General features: G+C 38.1%; 1 protein-coding gene across 3 annotated transcripts in view; it reads left to right on the forward strand.

Annotated features, from left to right (window-relative positions):
- Positions 1-12270, forward strand: part of LEMD3 (LEM domain containing 3) — a 69939-nt gene extending 57669 nt beyond the window's left edge. The window contains exons 10-13 of one of the 3 annotated variants that reach the window (XM_036865881.1): positions 3405-3486; positions 6054-6159; positions 6266-6344; positions 6564-8751. In XM_036865881.1, coding sequence (XP_036721776.1) covers positions 3405-3486; positions 6054-6159; positions 6266-6344; positions 6564-6727 — 431 coding nt within the window. In that variant the 3' untranslated portion in view covers positions 6728-8751. Of the gene's footprint in view, positions 1-3404; positions 3487-6053; positions 6160-6265; positions 6345-6563; positions 8752-10615 lie in introns of those variants that run through there. The other 2 variants (XM_036865882.1, XM_036865883.1) reach the window with 2 other exon arrangements.
- Positions 12271-20677: the final 8407 nt, after the last annotated feature.

Genomic DNA, 20677 nt, shown 5'->3' on the forward strand with positions numbered 1-20677 from the left:
GTTCACTACCACTACAAGCTGTCGTCATTTAATGATACTTTTCCCAAGTAACTGTTAAATAATCAGCCTTACTGAATTTTTAGTTCAATTTCTAAAGAGTAGTTAAATATAAATTCAGTGATAATATAACATTAGTATCTCTAAAGGTATTTTATTTAATTAATTTATTTATTTTTATTTTTAAAAATTTTAATTTAATTTTATTTTTGGCTGCGTTGGGTCTTCATTGCTGTGCGCGGGCTTTCTCTAGTTGTGGCGAGTGGGGGGCTACTCCTTGTTGCGGTGCGCAGGCTTCTCACTGCGGTGGCTTCTCTTGCCGCGGAGCACAGGCTTTAGGCGTGCAGGCTTTAGTAGTTGTGGCACACGGGCTCAGTAGTTCTGGCTCGCGAGCTTTAGAGCGCAGGCTCAGTAGTTGTGGTGCACGGGCTTAGTTGCTCTGTGGCATGTGGGATCTTCCCGGATCAGGGCTCTAACCCGTGTCCCCTGCACTGGCAGGCGGATTCTTAACCAGTGCGCCACCAGGGAAGTCCCTAAAGTTATTTTAAAGTACCAGTTTGCTGGGGAGCCAGAGAATTATTTATGCTTCTGACAAATGTAGTGTTTGGTATAAACAACATTCATTTGAAGGACCCAAACGTAGTTCCTGAGGTATTTGAAATATATCATTCAATAACTACTGTATCTTTACATGGCCATGGTGATTAGGGTTTAGTTAGGGAGATAAAGCTTATATCTTAAAAATCAGTTTGATCTTTTGGACTACTTTCTGACTAGAGTTGGCCAAGGATAATTTCTCCCAGGTCTGTTATTTTGTGGAAACTTGGGTCTAGGCTAGGATAAGGTGGTATGAATGCTTCTGTTTTCTCTGGTTCATGCCCTGCTGGCCCAGGCCATTATTGGAATTTCAAGGAAGTCAGATTGTCTGCAGCTAAAAGGTCATCTAAGAACAGAATCTGTACACTGGTAGAGAAGTTCGGAAGGTACTAGATGTTCACAAACCTTCTTGATCTGAGATTTGGCAAAGATTTTTCATGTCTAGTGACCGTTCCTCCACCCCGTATCAGGCACTGTTCGGACGTTTATGCTCCAGATGTTTCTTATCACTGACAGTTCTGAAATCTTTAATTGATACGCTCTGGTCTTTATCATAAACTCATCCTTTCAACTTTCCTGCTTTATGTATTTGGGAACTCCAGAATCTGATTCTTCAATGCATCTACTTTCTCCAGTTCTTCAGCATTTCTCCTATCTTAACTTCTTTTCCTGTGCATCTTAGTTTTCATGATCCATCTTTTCAATCACTCTTGCTAGTACCCTTAAGTCATCACTTGTCCTTCATCTTAACCCTGGTATATTCCAACCAAGGATGAAACTGTTTATCTGTGCCTGTCTATATGCAAATGGCTGAGCATAGCAGGAGAAAATCATGCAACTTGGCATACTAGTACCTTTATAACTAATCAACCTCAATTAGGTCTTCAGTACTACCTGCCTTTCTTATTCTTACCATTTTTTACTAGTCACTTCACTTACCTACTCTACTGTATAACAATTTTAGATTTCTTCCCCTCTTTTCAAACCTTTTGCCCTTCTTCTCTGTCTTCTAATTCTCAGCTGATGACTCAAATAGAAGCAATCAGATTGTACCTGCCTCAAATTTCCACCACCAAATCCATAGAATTACCAAAATCTACACTCATCCTCACCTCCTCTTGCAATTGAGGAGCTGTCTCACTTAACAAAGATCTGAGCCCTTCTCTTCAGAGGATCCCTCTGGATCCCATTCCCTCTGGTCTTCTCAAGTGTCTTCCCTTACTGTGTTTTAAATCCCTGCCTCTCCTGGATCTTTTCATCAGCACTTAAACATACTGTAGTCTCATTTTTAAAACACACTGGTGCACTATACATTGTCCTATAGCTGTTTACCTATTTATAGCCAGATAGCATTAAACAATTTACTCACTGTCTTTACTTTTTCACCTCCCATTTATTCTTCAGCTGACTCCAATCTGTTTTCCATCCCCATCATTTCAAGGAAACAGCTCTCAGATTTCAATATTGCTAAAGTCAGTGGGCATTTTTCTTTCCTGTCCTTATTTACTGAACAGTATTAACAATTGAGCCTGCCTTGGAAATTTCTTGTTTTGGCTTTGTGGTTGCCACTTTCTTCTGGTATTCATCCTACCTCTTACCCTTTCTTAAATCTTCTTTTCTAGATTTTCCTGGTCCTCTAGGTGTTGGGGTTTTTCCAGGCCATCTTTCATCATTCTCCCTGTCTTCCCAGATGACCTTATGCTGCAACTTCATTTTATATATATATGTGGATAACTTTCAAATTTATATCTTGCACTAAGTCTTCTGTTCTTGTTTTCAGATTTTTATACCCAGCTGTATACTTGTCTTCTTTACTAAGAAGCACTGGAAATTCAACATGTGCATGAACCTAATGTCGTCTCTCTCCAAACTGACCTTTCCTCCAGTGTTCCTGTCTAATTAATGATACTTACCCCTCCTCAGTTGGTTCTGTCATAAACCTGGGAGTCATCCTTAATCTCTCCCTTAGCCCCCACATGTGCAGTCTTTAAACAAGTCATGTCAAATCTATTCTATAATATGTCCTGATTCTGTCCAGTTATTTCCATCTGCATTGCTGGCCTGTCTTATCCACATTTCTATCATCTCCCTCTTTGACAACTATAATAATCTCCTAACTGGTGTCCTTGCATTCACTTTTGCTTCCGTCTAATTGATTCTCCACATAACACTCTATTTAAAAATTTTATAATTTTAAGAGATCTCATCATACTATTCCTCTCCTTAAAACATTTGAGTGGCTTCCCATCGCTTTTATGGTAATGTCTAAGTGCTTTAATGTGGCCTACATGGTCCTCCATAATCCAACATCCCCTTCTTCAGGTTTATCTTTCTATTGTCCCCACTCTAGTCACAGTGACTATCTTTTAGTTACTCGAATATACCAAGTTCCTTCTTGCCTTGGGCTTTGTACAAGCTGTCACCTTTGCTTGAGATGTCCTTTACACCTCTCTTTACTCTGCCTATTTATATTGTATTTATTCTTTAGGTCCCAGCATAAATTATACTTTCTCCTTGAAGTGTTACCTGATATTCACAGATTAGCTTAACTTACACTGAGAGCTTTCTGTACTCTTCTTTCTTAGGATTTACCACAATTATGATTTCTTGGATGACACTTTTTCATCTGTCTCCCCCACTAAACTAAAGTCTGTGAGAACAATGACTGTGTCTGTCTTATTCACCTTGATCCAGGGGTCTGGCTCATAATAAAAGTACGCAGTGAATACTTTTTGAATAAACTGAATGGCTGTATACTTTTCAACAAAATGGAACAATGGAAAATAGTAAAACTAATTTGTTTTTTATAGCATTTCATTTAGATAGAAGAAATTCACCACCAAATAGTTTGACGCCATGTCTAAAGATTCGAAATATGTTTGATCCAGTTATGTAAGTATTATGATGAAAGGTACATGTAATTTTTATTTGGAATATTTGGCTGAAAAATGCATGATACTCTTATAATGCTATGTCTGTAATTGAAAAATCTTTTACTTCTGAATCTCTAACTACCGAAATGTTCTGTTTTTCTCATTTCTTCTTTTTTGTTAAATTTCAAGCAAAGGTTTCACCAAAAGACACAGATGTATAATGATTTGTAAAACTTTTATAAATCTTTGCATTCACTGGGAATCCCCATAGCAGATAAATGCTTGAGTCAAATTAATGACAGATATGATGACAAACAACAGTACCCTTTATTAGATGTATAAGTCATGTCTGCCACCGTTCTTTGCCTCAGTAGGCAATATAGATGGAAATATCTGCTCTTTTAAAATTTCCAAATCCTACTCGTAAAAAGTTTTCTACAAAAATGTACATACCTTCCCCTCTACAAGACTTGTCCGTTTATTGTTTGAGAAACTTTTCTGTCTATGTAATTACAACAACACATGCATCCAGAAAATAGCACAGTCAAAAGTTATTGCCTTAGAATCCATAATATTTCACATATAAGCTGTAATAATCTTTAGAACTTGCTTCCTAGAGGTGACTACTTATCTGTCCAATGATAGGACAAGTCAAATTCTGTTTTTTAAAAAAAGCTGACAGTAGAAATTGTATTACATTTAAAATACCCATAAGTCCCATCCGATAGCTCATTTATTTCAAGAAATAGTTGATATGGTAAGATTCCAAGTAAGTGACAGCAAAATTGTAAATGCAACAAAGCACTGTCGGTATACACACACACACACACACACACACACACACACGCATCCCCTCCATTTTGCAGAGGTAGAAACAATTAACGGTGTGGTGATCCCTCTATTTGGAATCTTACCTCATACCTTAGGGATTAGGAAGTCTATGCCAGTCCAGTATTTTATTACCTGAGATAAAGATTTACAATTTGAAGTGTAACAGCCTTTTCCTTGGACCCACCATCTATATCTCACAAGAAAAACAAATGTGCGTTACTGTAGCGGGAACTCTTTCATAATAGTAAGGTGACTTATTTGTACAAAATGTGTGTCCTATATTCACGCTTCTATTATTTTGGAAAAAAAGAAGCTCAGAATACACTATATACTAAGAATTTTCCTTAAGTTTAGGATTTGAAAATGTCATTAAAAAATAATACTTTACAAGTTTACTGTAACTCATTAAAGTGCTCATTAACATTTGTCTAGATAGAAAAGAGAAATGACTTTAAGTACGTAGGATTTTAAACATAAAAATGACAGCACATTTATTCTGCTATAGTAGGCTGATCCTTCAGTGCCTCAGCGTGTGCGTTCTTAGACTGGAAAGTGAGAGCAGGGCTGGGACTTCTGAATGCTAATTATTTTTTAATCTACCTACTGTTAGTAACAAGCATTTATGTACTGTTAATTTTAACAATATATGGTTTTTAAACTATCCCCACTCTAGTTGGGTATATATATTGTAAGAAACAAAAGACTTCTTCTGAGTAGGAATATAGCTGTTGATTTTTTTTTCTTTTTCCCCCTAGCTGTATTGAGGTATGATTGAAAAGTAAAAATTTTATGTTGTACAACAGATCTTTTGTGTTTTTGGGTTTTTTTTTTTTGCTCATTCTTTAAAAATATTTCTTTTTATTGAAGTATAGTTGATTTACAATATCATGTTAATTTCAGGTATACAGCACTGTGATCCAGTTATACATATATATGTGTGTGTATGTATATGTATATATATATTCCTTTTCAGATTCTTTTCCCTTATAGGTCATTACAAAATATTGAGTGTAGTTCCCTGTGCTATGCAGTAGATCCTTGTTGTTTATCTATTTTACATCTATTTTATATTTATTTTATGTATACATTATATATATAAAATAATGTGTATAAGTATATAGTGTATATAGTGTGTGTAAATTAATCCCCAAATCCTAATTTATCCCTCCCCCCTTTTCCCCTTTGGTAACCATAACTGTTTTCTTTGTCTGTGGGTCTCTTTCTGTTTGTAAATAAGTTCATTTGTATCATTTTTTTAGATTCCACATATAAGCAATATCATATGATATTTGTCTTTCTCTGTTTGGTTTACTTCACTTAGTATGATAATCTCTAAGTCCATCCATGTTGCTGCAAATGGCATTATTTCATTCTTTTTTGTGGCTGAGTAATATTCCATTTATGTATATATACAACATCTTTATCCATTCATCTGTCGATGGACATTTAGGTTACTTCCATGTCTTGGCTATTAATAGTGCTGCTATGAATATTGGATGAATATTGGGGTGCATGTATCTTTTTGAATTATGGTTTTCTCCGGATATATGCCCAGGAATGGGATTGCAGGTTTACATGGTAACTCTATTTTTAGTTTTCAAGGAACCTCCATACTGTTCTCTATAGTGACTGTACCAATTTACATTCTCACCAACAGTGTAGGAGAGTTCCTTTTCCTCCACACCCTCTTCAGCATTTATTACTTGTAGACTTTTTGATGATGGCTGTTGATTTTTGTTTTCATTAATTTTTTAGGGAAATAGGGGATCAGTGGCATTTGGCAATTCAAGAAGCAATTTTAGAAAAATGCAGTGATAATGATGGCATTGTTCACATTGCAGTAGACAAAAATTCACGTGAGGTAAAGTAACTTTTACTATTGAATTCTACGTTTTGGATTTGTTGCTACTAAACTAAGACTATTTATTTTCTTTCTTCCCTTTTTATTTTTTTAAAAAATACCACAGGGTTGTGTATATGTTAAATGTCTGTCTCCAGAATATGCTGGGAAAGCTTTTAAGGCATTGCATGGCTCTTGGTTTGATGGTAAGAAATTTGAGTATGACAAACATTTTGAAAAGATAAATTATGGTTTACTGTTAAACTATACCAGATTTTAAATTAAAGAATCTTAGGTTAGCATTTTTAGAGTAATAATTTTAGATTATTTTATTTGTGTTTTGTGTTCATATATCTTTTACCACAGTTTGTTTTCTATTAAGCACATTCATACAGATCTAAAATATTATTTTTATCTTACAACAGGGAAATTGGTTACAGTAAAATATTTACGACTAGATAGATATCACCATCGCTTTCCCCAAGCTCTTACTTGCAACACTCCCTTGAAGCCATCAAATAAACATATGAACTCTATGTCTCATCTTCGTCTTCGGACTGGCCTAGCCAATTCTCAAGGAGGTTCCTGAAAAGACTTTCTTCCACTCCTAGGACTGTTCTTTACAACAGGAAAATTCCTGTTTGGCTTCGTCTCCCTTTTTAAATGCTTTTTGTATGTAATATTTTTATTGAGTACAGATCTGTTTGAACGTTCCAGAAATCTTAAGGTTCCAAAGGGACTTAGCAGTGAAGCAGCAATGCTGAGTAGATAGAATAATTGTTTCATTCAGTTTTTGGAGCTCAGTTAAGCCAATGCACTTAAAGTTTTGCATGAGGAACATTGACCTTATTAAGCATTTTCAGATGTGGTGGTTGTTATTTTTGCACCAAGAAGTGTTTGGATAACCACACAAAAGCATGGTGAAAAGGCTTCTTGTATTTCCATAATTTCCTGTAAACTAATGTTGTGAATTTTTGTATACAGTCACCTACATAGTTCCTTACAGGCTAATGTGGTAAAACTGTTAATTTCCCAATTTAATCTTAGGTTTCTATTGCTTGTAAGAGATTCATTTGCTATAGCTGGAATATGGGAAAATCAATTTGGGTTTAGTGGTTACATATAAGTATAAGTGGATGTACATGTACTTAAACTGGCTTTTGTATATATGTATAAATGCTGGTGATGGCGAAAGTAGTCTTGTTTTGTGAGGATGTCTGCATTAAAGCAGTAAAATAAGCTTCCTATTTTATTCATAATCTAATGTGTATATATATGTATGTGTATATATGTGTGTATGTATATATATATATATATGTATGTGTATATGTGTATATATACACACACATATATACATATGGCTGTACTATCATATAGATCAAACAGCCAAACACCTGGAAGTATTAGATAAAAGTTTAAAATATCTTTTATAGGTTTTATATAAAAATGTCTGAGTATGATATTGTGTGAAAGTTCCGATACCAGTTGTAATGGATTCAAATTTATGTGAGCAATAAAAAAGCAATTGGCAGATATTGGAAAAGTATTTTGTGAAAAGCTGTATTTATTATAAATACTAGGGCTATGACATAGTACCATTGGGATTAAGTCATTTTCCCAATCTATTTATAATTTAATGAGATGTTAGCTTCCCTGTTGTATGTCAAGTTTAAAGCAGGGCACATTGTTGCAGCAAAATGTGTATTTGAGAAATTATATTTGCAATTTTGGGTCATGAAAGTTTGCAGTACAGTAAATGCAGGAGTGATGGTTGCTTTGTGCCTCAGTATTTACTTTGTTTCAGTGAAGTTACCTTATTACTGTTTATGATTTCAGATTAAAATAGTTATGGAGCAAAGTTTACTTGTAATGTAACAATTGGCTTTTTAAAAATAACCTGTTGATATGTCGTTGTCAGTCCAAATGAATATGTGAAACAGCTGGAATTGTACCAATTTTGATTTTGTTTAAAGCTCAGTTTTCTTTCTTTTTTTTTTTTTTTAATTGTATATGTGTTGGGTTTGCAGCATGAACTTGCACAGTTAATGCACGTTTTCTGGTTAAGTAAACATGATGCACACTGTTCTGTAACAGAAAACCCTATTGTGCCTTACCTATGTGCTTTTGTGGGCACCATGTTTATGAAGAATAAAAAATGATTTGTTATCTGAAGAGAATAAATTTTAAATTCTCAGTTTATGTCTCAGATGCTAAAGTGTGAAAATATAAATATATATATAATATATAAAATAACCAATCTTTCTATATTTTATGTGCATCACAGTGATTTATCTGTGCTTAGTGACTCCATCTTGTGACCTGTTACAAGAGTGAATGTAAAAAAGAGTTGTGGCATTTTAAGAGGTCGCCTTTTGATGCAGATGCATCTTTTTCTTGCTTCTAAAACATATTCCATGTAAACGTTGTACATTTATTATTGTAATATATACTTTTATGCAGCTTATTTTACCTGAAACTGTTAAGCCTACCAAGATCCCTCCCTGCAAGACAGATGGGAATGTGTATAATAACTAGATATTTGAGAAGTTCTGAATTTTGATGTAATCTGTTACTTGTCCTGTTTAAAAAAAGGAAAAAATTCTAATTAAAAATTTATTAGGCTTTTTTTTTTAAATGCGTCTTGGCGTTAAAAAAATTTTTTTTAAGTGCCCTGTGTCTTTATTTTATTTTATTTTTTTTACCGGTGAAAATAGATGCCTTTATTTTGAATCTTTTTTGGTATCTGTAAATATATGTATGCTTATAAAAATGGATGAAGACCCTAAAGTTAATTTTAACCATCCATTCCTCAGCATCTTTTCTTTATGAAAATGTCTTTGTCTAACTTTCAAGTGTTTGGCTTAAAGTGGGGCAAGAATGTAAATCAGATGTATCACTAAAGCACTACTTAGTTTAGCTAGACTTTTTTTTTTTTTTTTTTTGGCCGCGTTGGGTCTTTGTTGCCGCACATAGGCTTTTTCTAGTTGTGGCAAGCGGGGGCTACTCTTCGTAGCGGTGCACGGACTTCTCATTGCAGTGGCTTCTCTTGTTGCAGAGCATGGGCTCTAGGCAGGTGGGCTTCAGTAATTGCAGCACGCGGGCTCAGTAGTTGTGGCACATGGGCCCTAGAGCGTGCATGCTTCAGTAGTTGTGGCACATGGGCTCAGTAGTTGCAGCACGCAGGCTCTAGGGCACGTGGGCTTCAGTATTTGTGGCTCGTGGGCCCTAGAGCACAGGCTCAGTAGTTGTGGCACATGGGCTTTGTTGCTCCGTGGCATGTAGGATCTTTCCGGGCTAGGGATTGAACCCGTGTCTCCTGCATTGGCAGGTGGCTTCTTAACCACTGCACCACCAGGGAAGTCCCAGCTAGACATTTTTTCATAGCAAGACTTTCTCAAAGGAAGCCATTCTTTCACACATTCTGGCTCAAACTCCTTATCATAAAAAAATAGTTTATGGGCTAGCTACTTTGAGTAGCATTGGTTTAGATTTTTCGATGGTTTAATCAACTAAAAAGAAGACTTGACTTAGTTGGTAGACTTTTATTGGTTGCTAACAAATGTCAGGCACTGTTACATATTAGGGATGCAAAGATGAAAAAGACATGGCACAGTCTTCAAGATGGTCACAATCTAGAGAACCTAGGGCAGCTAAGTTAAAAGATAGTGTGGAAAATATAGTGAGAGAAGAAAGCAGAATAAATTCTGGGAGATTAGGGCTTCCCTGGTGGTGCCGGGGTTAAGAATCCGCCTGCTAATGCAGGAGACACGGGTTCAAGCCCTGGTCCGGGAAGATCCTACATGCCACGGAGCAACTAAGCCCATGCGCCACAACTCCTAAGCCTGCGCTCTAGAGCCCATGTGCCACAACTACTGAAGCCCACATGCCTAGAGCCCTGCTCCGCAACAAGGGAAGCCACCACAATGAGAAGCCCACGCACTGCAACAAAGAGTAGTCCCCACTCGCTGCAATTAGAGGAAGCCCATGGGCAGCAACGAAGACCCAAAAATAAATAATTTTTTAAAAAATTCTGGGAGATTAGAGAGGTACCTTATGCATCTTAATAGATTGAGAAGACATCAGGGCAGATGAGGTAAAATTTATCAGACACTTCTTAATTAATATAGGTACAATGGTAAGTCTCTTTTCCTGTGAGCTCTGAGGGAAGCTTCTGTTCTTGAGATGAGCTCATAAAAATTAACGTGTTGGAACCTGAGTTATTATAAAATCCATTTTCATGCTCTTTGGTCGGTAGAAACCTGAATATCTCGTGAATATTGAAGCCTGATAATGGACTTTGTTACATTTTCCTTGTGTGGATGACAAGTTGTGATTTCCAAGTGAACAGTGTCTTGATATATCATGTGCCCGGAACATTTCCTTTAATAAGATTGACCTTGCAATTCTCATTCCCTGCTCCTAGTGACATGACATTACTGTAGGTCATCTACATGGCTTCTTCGCCCTTTTTTCCTAGACTTATCTCGGCAAGTCACTTCTTCCAGATGACTCAACAAAAGATGCTAAATCAAGCAGAATTTTGGCAGCCACTCTTTTGGAAAGGATGCTCAAGAACAGGTACTTAACTGAAAATTAGAAACCAGAAGTTGCGCTTTAAAGAAACTGAATGTCCATAATGCTCATTCTACTGGTCTAGTGAGCATAACTAGCTACTGCCTGTAAGTCCCACTGGAGAAACTTTATGACTAGGAATACATCCTGATGGTAGATTTCTGTACCCAAGAACCTCTACCAGGGGCAGCAGGATAGACTCATTTTGTTGATTCTTGGACTTTAATGCCAGTAGAACCTGAGTACTTAGCTATACCGTTTCTTCTATGGGTAGACATTGGAGACCTGCACATGCTCCTTAAAGTTGGAAAGAAGGCTGTCTGGGCATAGCACATGAAAAAAGATCGATGAGAAACAACCTAGTGCATGTATAAACTACAAGCAATTTCTTATGGTTGAATTACTCAGTACAAGACAATAAATAGAGACAGGAAAGGTAGGCAATGATCAGTTCATGGAAAGCGTTGTAGGTCACATTCTGAAGTTTGGATGTGGGTTGTTAAAGGGAGATCAGGTGAGGATTTGTTGGGATGAAAAATGGAGAAAGGATTTGAAAAATAGAGATAAAATGGGAAGGACTTGATTAATTGGATATTGATAGAGAAATTGATGTCCAGTTTTCTAATGTAGGAACTCTAACCATCCCAACATTTGGAGAATAGGTGATAAGTAACAAATTGGATGGGAAAAATGATAAATTGAAATTTTGGATACTTTGAGATTGGGATGGAATATTTATCTATCCCAATATTCAGGTGGATATTTCTAGTAGGTGATTGGATTTCCAGTTCTGAGGTATTTTGAGAAAAATCTGAGCTGGAGATACAATTTGGGAGTTAAAACCACAGAGGCAAATCAGATGACCCAGAGAGAGAGAGTTCATATAGAGACAGAAATTTAGTTTTATCTTAATTCTGCCATATTTAGCTATGTGGGCCTTAGGTGGAGGTTAGGGTTGGGGTGAAATATTAAGAAAATTTTGAAACAAATTAAGAAGGTGGAATTTGAAAAGGTCTTTGGGGTGAAGTTGAAGTAGAAATTTAGTATGACTATCATATTTCTGGCTTGGGCAACTGGTTAGATGGTGGTGACATTCCCTAAATTATGGATGGGCGGTTGGCGGGAGCCAGATGCTAGTCAGAGTGCTAGATAAGACTTCCCAGAATTGCAAATGTTAGGCAAAATAATCCTTCTGACTTTTATTTTTCTGTTGTAGGACATTGTTGGAGGAAGGGTGACAGGGGACAGTCTTTAAGAATCTCTCTCCAAAGAAACAGAACTGTTAACGTGCATAATGTTCTAGCATTGTCTATGATTCTCTGGCATTCATTAGAAATTTTCCTGATTTGTAGAAAATGAGATGTTGAGTAGATCTGTAAACCTGTGACTGTCAAAAGAAGGAATAAATACAAAAGTTGGTTTTTAACTAGGACTGTTTATAAACGGTTTGCCATGCACCCAAAGCTAGGAACTTTGATGATGTGTGTTATACATTTATAAAGCCTTTGTAAACTAGTCAAGTCTTATAGGCCTGGAAACCATTTTTTTTTCTTGGCGACTTCATTTCTCCTTTGATTTATTGAGTGAATTTAAAAATTTAACTCGAGGGCAGTTTTATTTTTATTTATTTATTTATTTATTTATTTATTTTGATTTTATTTATTTATTTATTTTATTTATGGCTGTGTTGGGTCTTCGTTTCTGTGTGAGGGCTTTCTCTAGTTGCAGCAAGTGGGGGCCACTCTTCATCGCGGTGCGCGGGCCTCTCATTATCGCGGCCTCTCTTGTTGCGGAGCACAGGCTCCAGACGCGCAGGCTCAGTAATTGTGGCTCACGGGCTTAGTTGCTCCGCGGCATGTGGGATCTTCCCAGACCAGGGCTCGAACCCGTGTCCCCTGCATTGGCAGGCAGATTCTCAACCACTGCGCCACCAGGGAAGCCCCAGTTTTATTTTTATAGTTCCAAATGCTACAATACTTCCTTTTACTTAAAAAAAAATTTATGTGGACATTTTGAGATTTCAGTGGCACTTTATATCCTACTGAGTAATAGCCAAAACTCAAGTTGGTCTTTAAGGCCTGCCTTTATCTAGACCAGTGCTGTCCAATACTTAATATAATGTCAGGCATGTGTAATTTTATTTATTTATAATAAATTTATTTATTTATTTTTGGCTGTGTTGGGTCTTCGTTGCAGCGAGTGGGGGCTACTCTTCGTTGTGGTGCGCCGGCTTCTCATTGCGGTGGCTTCTCTTACTGCGGAGTGCGGGCTCTAGGCGCCCGGGCTTCAGTAGTTGTGGCACGCAGGCTCAGTAGTTATGGTGCATGGGCTTAGTTGCTCCGTGGCATGTGGGATCTTCCTGGACCAGGGCTCGAACCCGTGTCCCCTGCAGTGGCAGGCGGATTCTTAACCGTTGCGCCACCAGGGAAGTCCAGGCATGTATAATTTTAAAATTTCTGATGGCCACATTAAAAAAAGTAAAAAACAGGTGAGGTTAACCTTAATACATTTAATTTAGCCTTATATATACAGGATATTATTATCTCAACATGTGATAAAAGCTTTTATTAATGAGCTATTTTACATGCTTTGACATCTAGACTATAGATTACTCTTACAGCTAGGGTGACCCTGTGTTGTGTGACTTACAGTGCTAAAATTTGTACAGATGGTCACCTTATTTACAGCCCATCTTAATTCAGATGCTGCATTTTTATTGAAAATACTTGGTCTATATTTAGGTTACATAAAATCTACTGTTTGAAAAAGTTTATTCATATATGCAGTTTCTTCCAAATATACTTAAAAGTGTTCCTATAACTGAATCAGGTATCAGTTGTTAAATTTACATTAATTCAAATTAAACCTTCAGTTCTTCAGTTGTACTAGCCACATTTTAAGTGCTCAGTAGCCACATGTAGCCAGTGACTACCATGTTGACAGTGCCAGTCTTGAACAACCTGTACCTTTCTAGCTAAATCCTAGTCTTCACCCAGCCACCGTGCTCCAGCTAGACTGCACTGCTTGCCCTTCCCCTTCATATCTAACTTTTGCTTGATTCTGCCTTTACTGGCATTGTTCCTGTTGTTCTTTTTGCCTGAAACATCCTTCATTTCCTGCTTCTGTATACCCAAATGTTGCCCATCCTCTAGAATCCTATACAAATGCCTCTTCCAGGAAGTGGTATTGATGACCCCTGGTTGGAAGTAATTCCTATCATGTGCACTCCTGAAATATTGATATTCATTTTCACTTCTCATGGTTTTGGCAGTTTCTATCTTGTATTATGGTGTTCTCAATCCATTCTAGTTTGGCTTCTGTCCTCATTACTCCTCTGAAATCACTTCTAGAGATCACCACAAATTTCCTTTTGCCAAATTCAATAGTCTTTTCTGTGTCCTCACCTTTCTTTGAACTCTCAGCACCATCTGACATAGCTGATCATTATCTCCCACTTTACTTAAAAATTTTTATTATGAAATGATTCACACATATTAGAATATATATGAAGTATATATTTTACTTACATTTTGAAGTACAACATCGTTTAAAATATAGGACATTAACTTTGAGGCACCTCTGTGTGTCCTTGATACTTCTCTCTCTTTCCTAACTCCCAGATGACCACTATCCTGAATTTTGTATTAATAATTCTTTATTTTTCATTATAGTTTTACCACATATTAATGTTGGTATTTATCCATTCAACTACGGACAGTTAGATTATTTTCAGTTTTTTACTATTATAAACAAGGTAGTTATGAACATTCCTTCTTGAATGTGTTTCCAGCTGCACATATTCAAGTTTTTCTAGGTCAGTGATACTCAAAAAGTATGGTTCTTAAATCAGCAGTATGAACATCACCTGGGAACTTGTTAGTCCAAGCAGATTTTGGGCCCCACTCCAGACTTATTGAATCCTAAATTTTGAATTGGGGCTTAATAATCTGTGTTTTAATAAACGAGGTGATCCTGGTGGCACACTCGAGTTTGAGAACCATTGGTATAAAGGTACCTCCTGTGAGATTAATTTGCACCTCCTGATCACGATTTTTGGCTTCCATATTCTTTCTGAAATACTTTTTAATACTTTTCCCCTCTTTTTTTCCATGACACTGGAGTACTTCTGATGAGGAAATGATTTACACCTGGCCTAAGGGGGTAGACTGAAAAATACAGGAAGAAAGCCTGTCCAATATATTCTGCAGCTAAACCCTCAAGGCTCTGGTGAAGCCATAAACTGAAACAGTTCCCTTTGATGATGAAGTCAGCCTGCTTAAAGACAGTCTGCTCAGCCTACCTTTTTGCTAGCTGCCAACTAATCAGTTTATTAAAAAACTGTATAAACAAGACTTGCTGTTCCTAAACTGTCTGCAATTTGTTCCCTCCCTTTTCTTACCTCTTTCACATTTTTTTTTTTAATTTATTTATTTATGGCTGTGTTGGGTCTTCGTTTCTGTGCGAGGGCTTTCTCTAGTTGTGGCAAGCGGGGACCACTCTTTATCGCGGTGTGTGGGCCTCTCACTATCGTGGCCTCTCTTGTCGCGGAGCACAGGCTCCAGACGTGCAGGCAGTAATTGCGGCACACGGGCCCAGTTGCTTCGCGGCATGTGGGATCTTCCCAGACCAGGACACGAACCCGTGTCCCCTGCATTGGCAGGTAGATTCTCAACCACTGCGCCACCAGGGAAGCCCCTCTTTCACATTTTTTGTCTTTTTTGCTTTGATAAGTTTTTGATTGTCTACCTCATGTGACTAAATTTGTATCCAAGTAACTAATGAAATATTTCTGAGTTATCCTTCTTCACACACCACAATCCTGTTTTTTTCTCCTACTTAACTGATTACTCCTTTTCAATCTCCTCTGCCAGCAACTCCCCCTTTACTCAGTCTTTTAATATTGCAGTGCCCTGGGCCATAGTCTGAGCTCCTCTGCTCTTCTCTATCTAGATGTTTTCTCTAGGTGGTCCTACAGAGGCCTAATGAATGACTCTCAAATTTTTATCTCCAGCCTTGACTCCTCCACTAGGTCTAGATCTGTTTATTCAACTTGCTACTTGATACCTCTGTTTGGATGACTAATGGTTTTTCACATTTTACATACCAAAACAAAACTCTGATTTCCATGCCTAATTGCCTCCAAACTTATTCTTCTTCTAGTCTTTCCTTTCTCAGTAAATTATACCACATATGTCAGCAGGCTTAAACTGAAAACCTAGGAGTTATTCTTTTTTTTTTTTTAATTTTATTTATTTATTTATGGTTGTGTTGGATCTTCGTTTCTGTGCGAGGGCTTTCTCTAGTTGAGGCGAGCGGGGGCCACTCTTCATCGCGGTGCGCGGGCCTCTCACTATCGCGGCCTCTCTTGTTGCGGAGCACAGGCTCCAGACACGCAGGCTCAGTAATTGTGGCTCACGGCACTAGTTGCTCTGCGGCATGTGGTATCTTCCCAGACCAGGGCTCGAACCTGTGTCCCCTGCATTGGCAGGCAGACTCTCAACCACTGCGCCACCAGGGAAGCCCCTAGGAGTTATTCTTTATTTCTTGTTTTTCCTCCGTTCCCACATTCAATTAGTCCTTTCAGCTCTTCCATATCTGTCTATCTGTCTAATCTCCAATCTATCCGTTCTCTTGATACCATCATTTATGTCTTACCTGGATTGCTATAAAAACTTTCAAAGTTGGTTCCCTTGTTCCCTGCCCAGCAACAGTTCATTTGCCATGCAAGAATCAAACTTGTCTTCAAAAACATGTATCAGAACATGACATTCTCTAAAATATAATCTTCCAGTGATCCCCACTGCATTTAGAATAAAATCCAAATTTCTTATCATGGCCTTCAAGGCCCTTTGTAAACTGGACTATGCCCATCTCTTCAAATATTTCTCCTATCATGCTTCAACTTTCTCCACTCACTCTGGTTTACTTTCTACTCCTCTAATACACATCTTACCTTAGGGCCTTCATACTTGTTCTCTCTGGAATACTGTTTCCCTAGGCCTAGATCTTTATGTTTGATGAAGTCCAACTTACTAATTTTTGTTGTTGTTGCTGCTTGTATTTTGGTGTCTAAGAGCCATAGCCTAATCCTAGATCATGATGATTCACTTTCATGTTTTCTTCTAAGAGTTTTATTATTTTTGCTGTCATGTTTAGGTCGTCGATCCATTTTGAGCTACGTTTTATATACGATGAGAGGTAGGGGTTCAGCTTCATTGTTTTATATGTGAGTATTCATTTGGGATGTCCTGGCACCATTTGTTGAAAAAGACTATTCTTTCCTCCTCTTGAATTATTTTGTCACTCTTGCTGAAAATTAGGTGACAGTAAAAGTGAGGGTTTATTTCACTTTTAGACTTTTAGACTTTATTACACTTTTAGACTTTTAGACTCTCAGTTCTATTCCATTGGTCTGTATATCTGTCCTTAGGCCAGTACCACACTGTCTTGATTACTATAGTTTTGTAGCAGGTTTTGAAATCAGGAAGTGTGAGTCATCATTTTCTTTCTCAAGACTATGTTAGCTATTCTGGATCCCTTGATTTTCCTATGAATTTTAGGATCAGCTTCAGTTACTGCAAAGACACCAGCTGGAATATTGGTGGGGATTATGTTGAATCTGCACATCAATATGTAAAATGGGGAGTGTTACCATCTTAATAATATTAAGTGTTCCAATACATGAAAATGAGATGTCTTTCCATTTATTAAATGTCATCTCTTTAGATTAGTTCAAGATGGTGGAGTAGAAGTACGTGCGCTCACTCCCTTTTGCGAGAGCACTGGAATCACAACTAACTGCTGAGCAGTCATTGACAGGAAGACACTGGAACTCATCAAAAAAGATACCCCACATCCAAAGACAAAGAAGAAGCTGCAATGAGATGGTAGTAGGGGCGCAATCACAATAAAAGCAAATCCCATAACCGCTGGGTGGGTGACTCACAAACTGGAGAAAAATTATACCACAGAAGTCCACCCACTGGAGTGAAGATTCTGAGCCCCACATCAGGCTTCCCAACCTGGGGGTCCAGCAACGGGAGGAGGAATTTCCAGAGAATCAGACTTTGAAGGCTAGCAGGATTTGATTGCAGGACTTCAACAGGACTGGGGGAAAGAGAGACTCCACTCTTGGAGGGCACACACAAAGTAGTGTGCGCATCAGGACCCAGGGGAAGGAGCAGTGACCCCATAGGCGACTGAACCAGACCTACCTGCTAGTATCGGAGGGTCTCCTGCAGAGGCGGGGGGTGGCTGTGGCTCACTGTGAGGGCACTGGCAGCAGAAGTTCTGGGTTTGGCATGAGGCCTCCCAGAGTCTGCCATGAGCCCCACCAAAGAACCGGGTAGGCTCCAGTGCTGGGTCACCTCAGGCCAAACAACCAAAAGGGAGGGAACCCAGACCCACCCATCAGAGAAGTGGATTAAAGTTTTACTGAGCTCTGCCCACCACCAGTCCCTCCCATCAGGAAGCTTGCACAAGCCTCTTAGATAGCCTCATCCACCAGAGGGTAGACAGCAGAAGCAAGAACTACAATCCTGCAGGCTGTGGAACGAAAACCACATTTACAGAAAGACAAAATGAAACGGCAGAGGACTATGTACCAGATGAAGGAACAAGATGAAACCCCAGAAAAACAACTAAGTGAAGTGGAGATGGGCAACCTTCCAGAAAAAGAATTCAGAATAATGATAGTGAAGATGATCCAGGACCTCAGAAAAAGAATGGTGGCCAAGATCGAGAAGATGCAAGAAATGTTTAACAAACACCTAGAAGAATTAAAGAACAAACACCTAGAAGAATTAAAGAATGAACAGAGATGAACAATACAGTAATTGAAATGAAAAATACACTAGAAGGAATCAATAGCAGAATAACTGAGGCAGAAGAACGGATAAGTGACCTGGAAGACAAAATGGTGGAAGTCATGGAAGTCATTGCCACAGAACAGAATAAAGAAAAAATGAAAAGAAATGAAGAATGCCTAAGAGACCTCTGGGACAACATTAGACGCACCAACATTCTCATTATAGGGGTCCCAGATGGCAAAGAGAGAGAGAAAGGACCCGAGAAAATATTTGAAGAGATTATAGTTGAAAACGTCCCTAACATGGGAAAGGAAATAGCCACCCAAGTCCAGGAAGTGCGAAGAGTCCCAGGCAGGATAAACCCAAGGAGAAACATGCCGAGACACATAGTAATCAAATTGACAAAAATTAAAGACAAAGGAAAAATTATTGAAAGCAACAAGGGAAAAATGACAACCTACAAGGGAACTGCCACAAGGTTAACAGCTGGTTTCTCAGCAGAAACTCTACAAGCCAGAAGGGAATGGCATGATATATTTAAAGTGATGAAAGGGAAGAACCTACAACAAAGATTACTCTACCCGGCAAGGATCTCATTCAGTTTTGGTTTTGTTTTTTTTTTTTTTTTATGGCTGTGTTGGGTCTTCGTTTCTATGCGAGGGCTTTCTCCAGTTGCGGCAAGCGGGGGCCACTCTTCATCGTGGTGCGCGGGCCTCTCACTATCGCGGCCTCTCTTGCTGCGGAGCACAGGCTCCAGACGCGCAGGCTCAGTAATTGTAGCTCACGGGCCCAGTTGCTCCGCGGCATGTGGGATCTTCCCAGACCAGGGCTCGAACCTGCGTCCCCTGCATTGGCAGGCAGACTCTCAACCACTGCGCCACCAGGGAAGCCCTCTCATTCAGTTTTGATGGAGAAATCAAAAGCTTTACAGACAAGCAAAAGCTAAGGGAATTCAGCACCACCAAACCAGCTCTACAACAAATGCTAAAGGAACTTCTCTAAGTGGAAAACACAAAAGAGAAGAAAAAGACCTACAAAAACAAACCCAAAACAATTAAGAAAATGGTAATAAGACTATACATATCGATAATCACCTTAAATGTGAATGGACTAAATGCTCCAACCAAAAGACACAGGCTCACTGAATGGATACAAAAACAAGACCCATATATATGCTGTCTACAAGAGACCCACTTCAAACCTAGGGATACATACAGACTGAAAGTGAAGGGATGGAAAAAGATATTCCATGCAGATGGAAATCAAAAGAAAGCTGGAGTAGCGATACTCATATCAGATAACATAGACTTTAAAATAAAGAATGTTACAAGAGACAAGGAAGGACACTCCATAATGATCAAGGTATCAGTCCAAGAAGATATAACAATTATACATATATATGCACCCAACATAGGAGCACCTCAATACATAAGGCGAATGCTGACAACTATAAAAGAGGAAATGGACAGTAACACAATAATAGTGGGGGACTTTAACATCTCATTTACACCAATGGACAGATCATCCAGACAGAAAATTAATAACGAAACACAATCTTTAAATGACACAAAAGATCAGATAGATTTAATTGATATTTATAGGACGTTCCATCTGAAAACAGCAGACTACACTTTCTTCTCAAGTGCACACGGAACATTCTCCAGGACAGATCACATCTTGAGTCACAAATCAAGCCTCAGTAAATTTAAGAAAATTGAAATCATATCAAGCATCTTTTCCGATCACGACACTATGAGATTGGAAATATATTACAGGGAAAAAAATTTAATAAACAAACACGTGGAGGCTAAACAATATGTTACTAAACAGCCAAGAGATAGATCACGGAAGAAATCAAAGAGGAAATCAAAAAATACCTAGAGACAAATGACAAAACACGTTGATCCAAACCTATGGGATGCAGCAAAAGCAGTTCAAAGAGGGAATTTTATAGCAATAGAATCCTACCTCTAGAAACAAGAAAAATCTCAATCTAACCTTACACCTAAAGTAACTAGAGAAAGAAGAACAAAACCCAAAGTTGATAGAAGTAAAGAAATCATAAAATCAGAGCAGAAATAAAATAGAAACAAAGGAAACAATAGCAAAGCTCAATAAAACTAAAAGCTGGTTCTTTGAGAAGATAAACAAAATTAATA

Source organism: Balaenoptera musculus, chromosome 10, assembly GCF_009873245.2.
Source record: "Balaenoptera musculus isolate JJ_BM4_2016_0621 chromosome 10, mBalMus1.pri.v3, whole genome shotgun sequence".
NCBI lineage: Eukaryota > Metazoa > Chordata > Mammalia > Artiodactyla > Balaenopteridae > Balaenoptera > Balaenoptera musculus.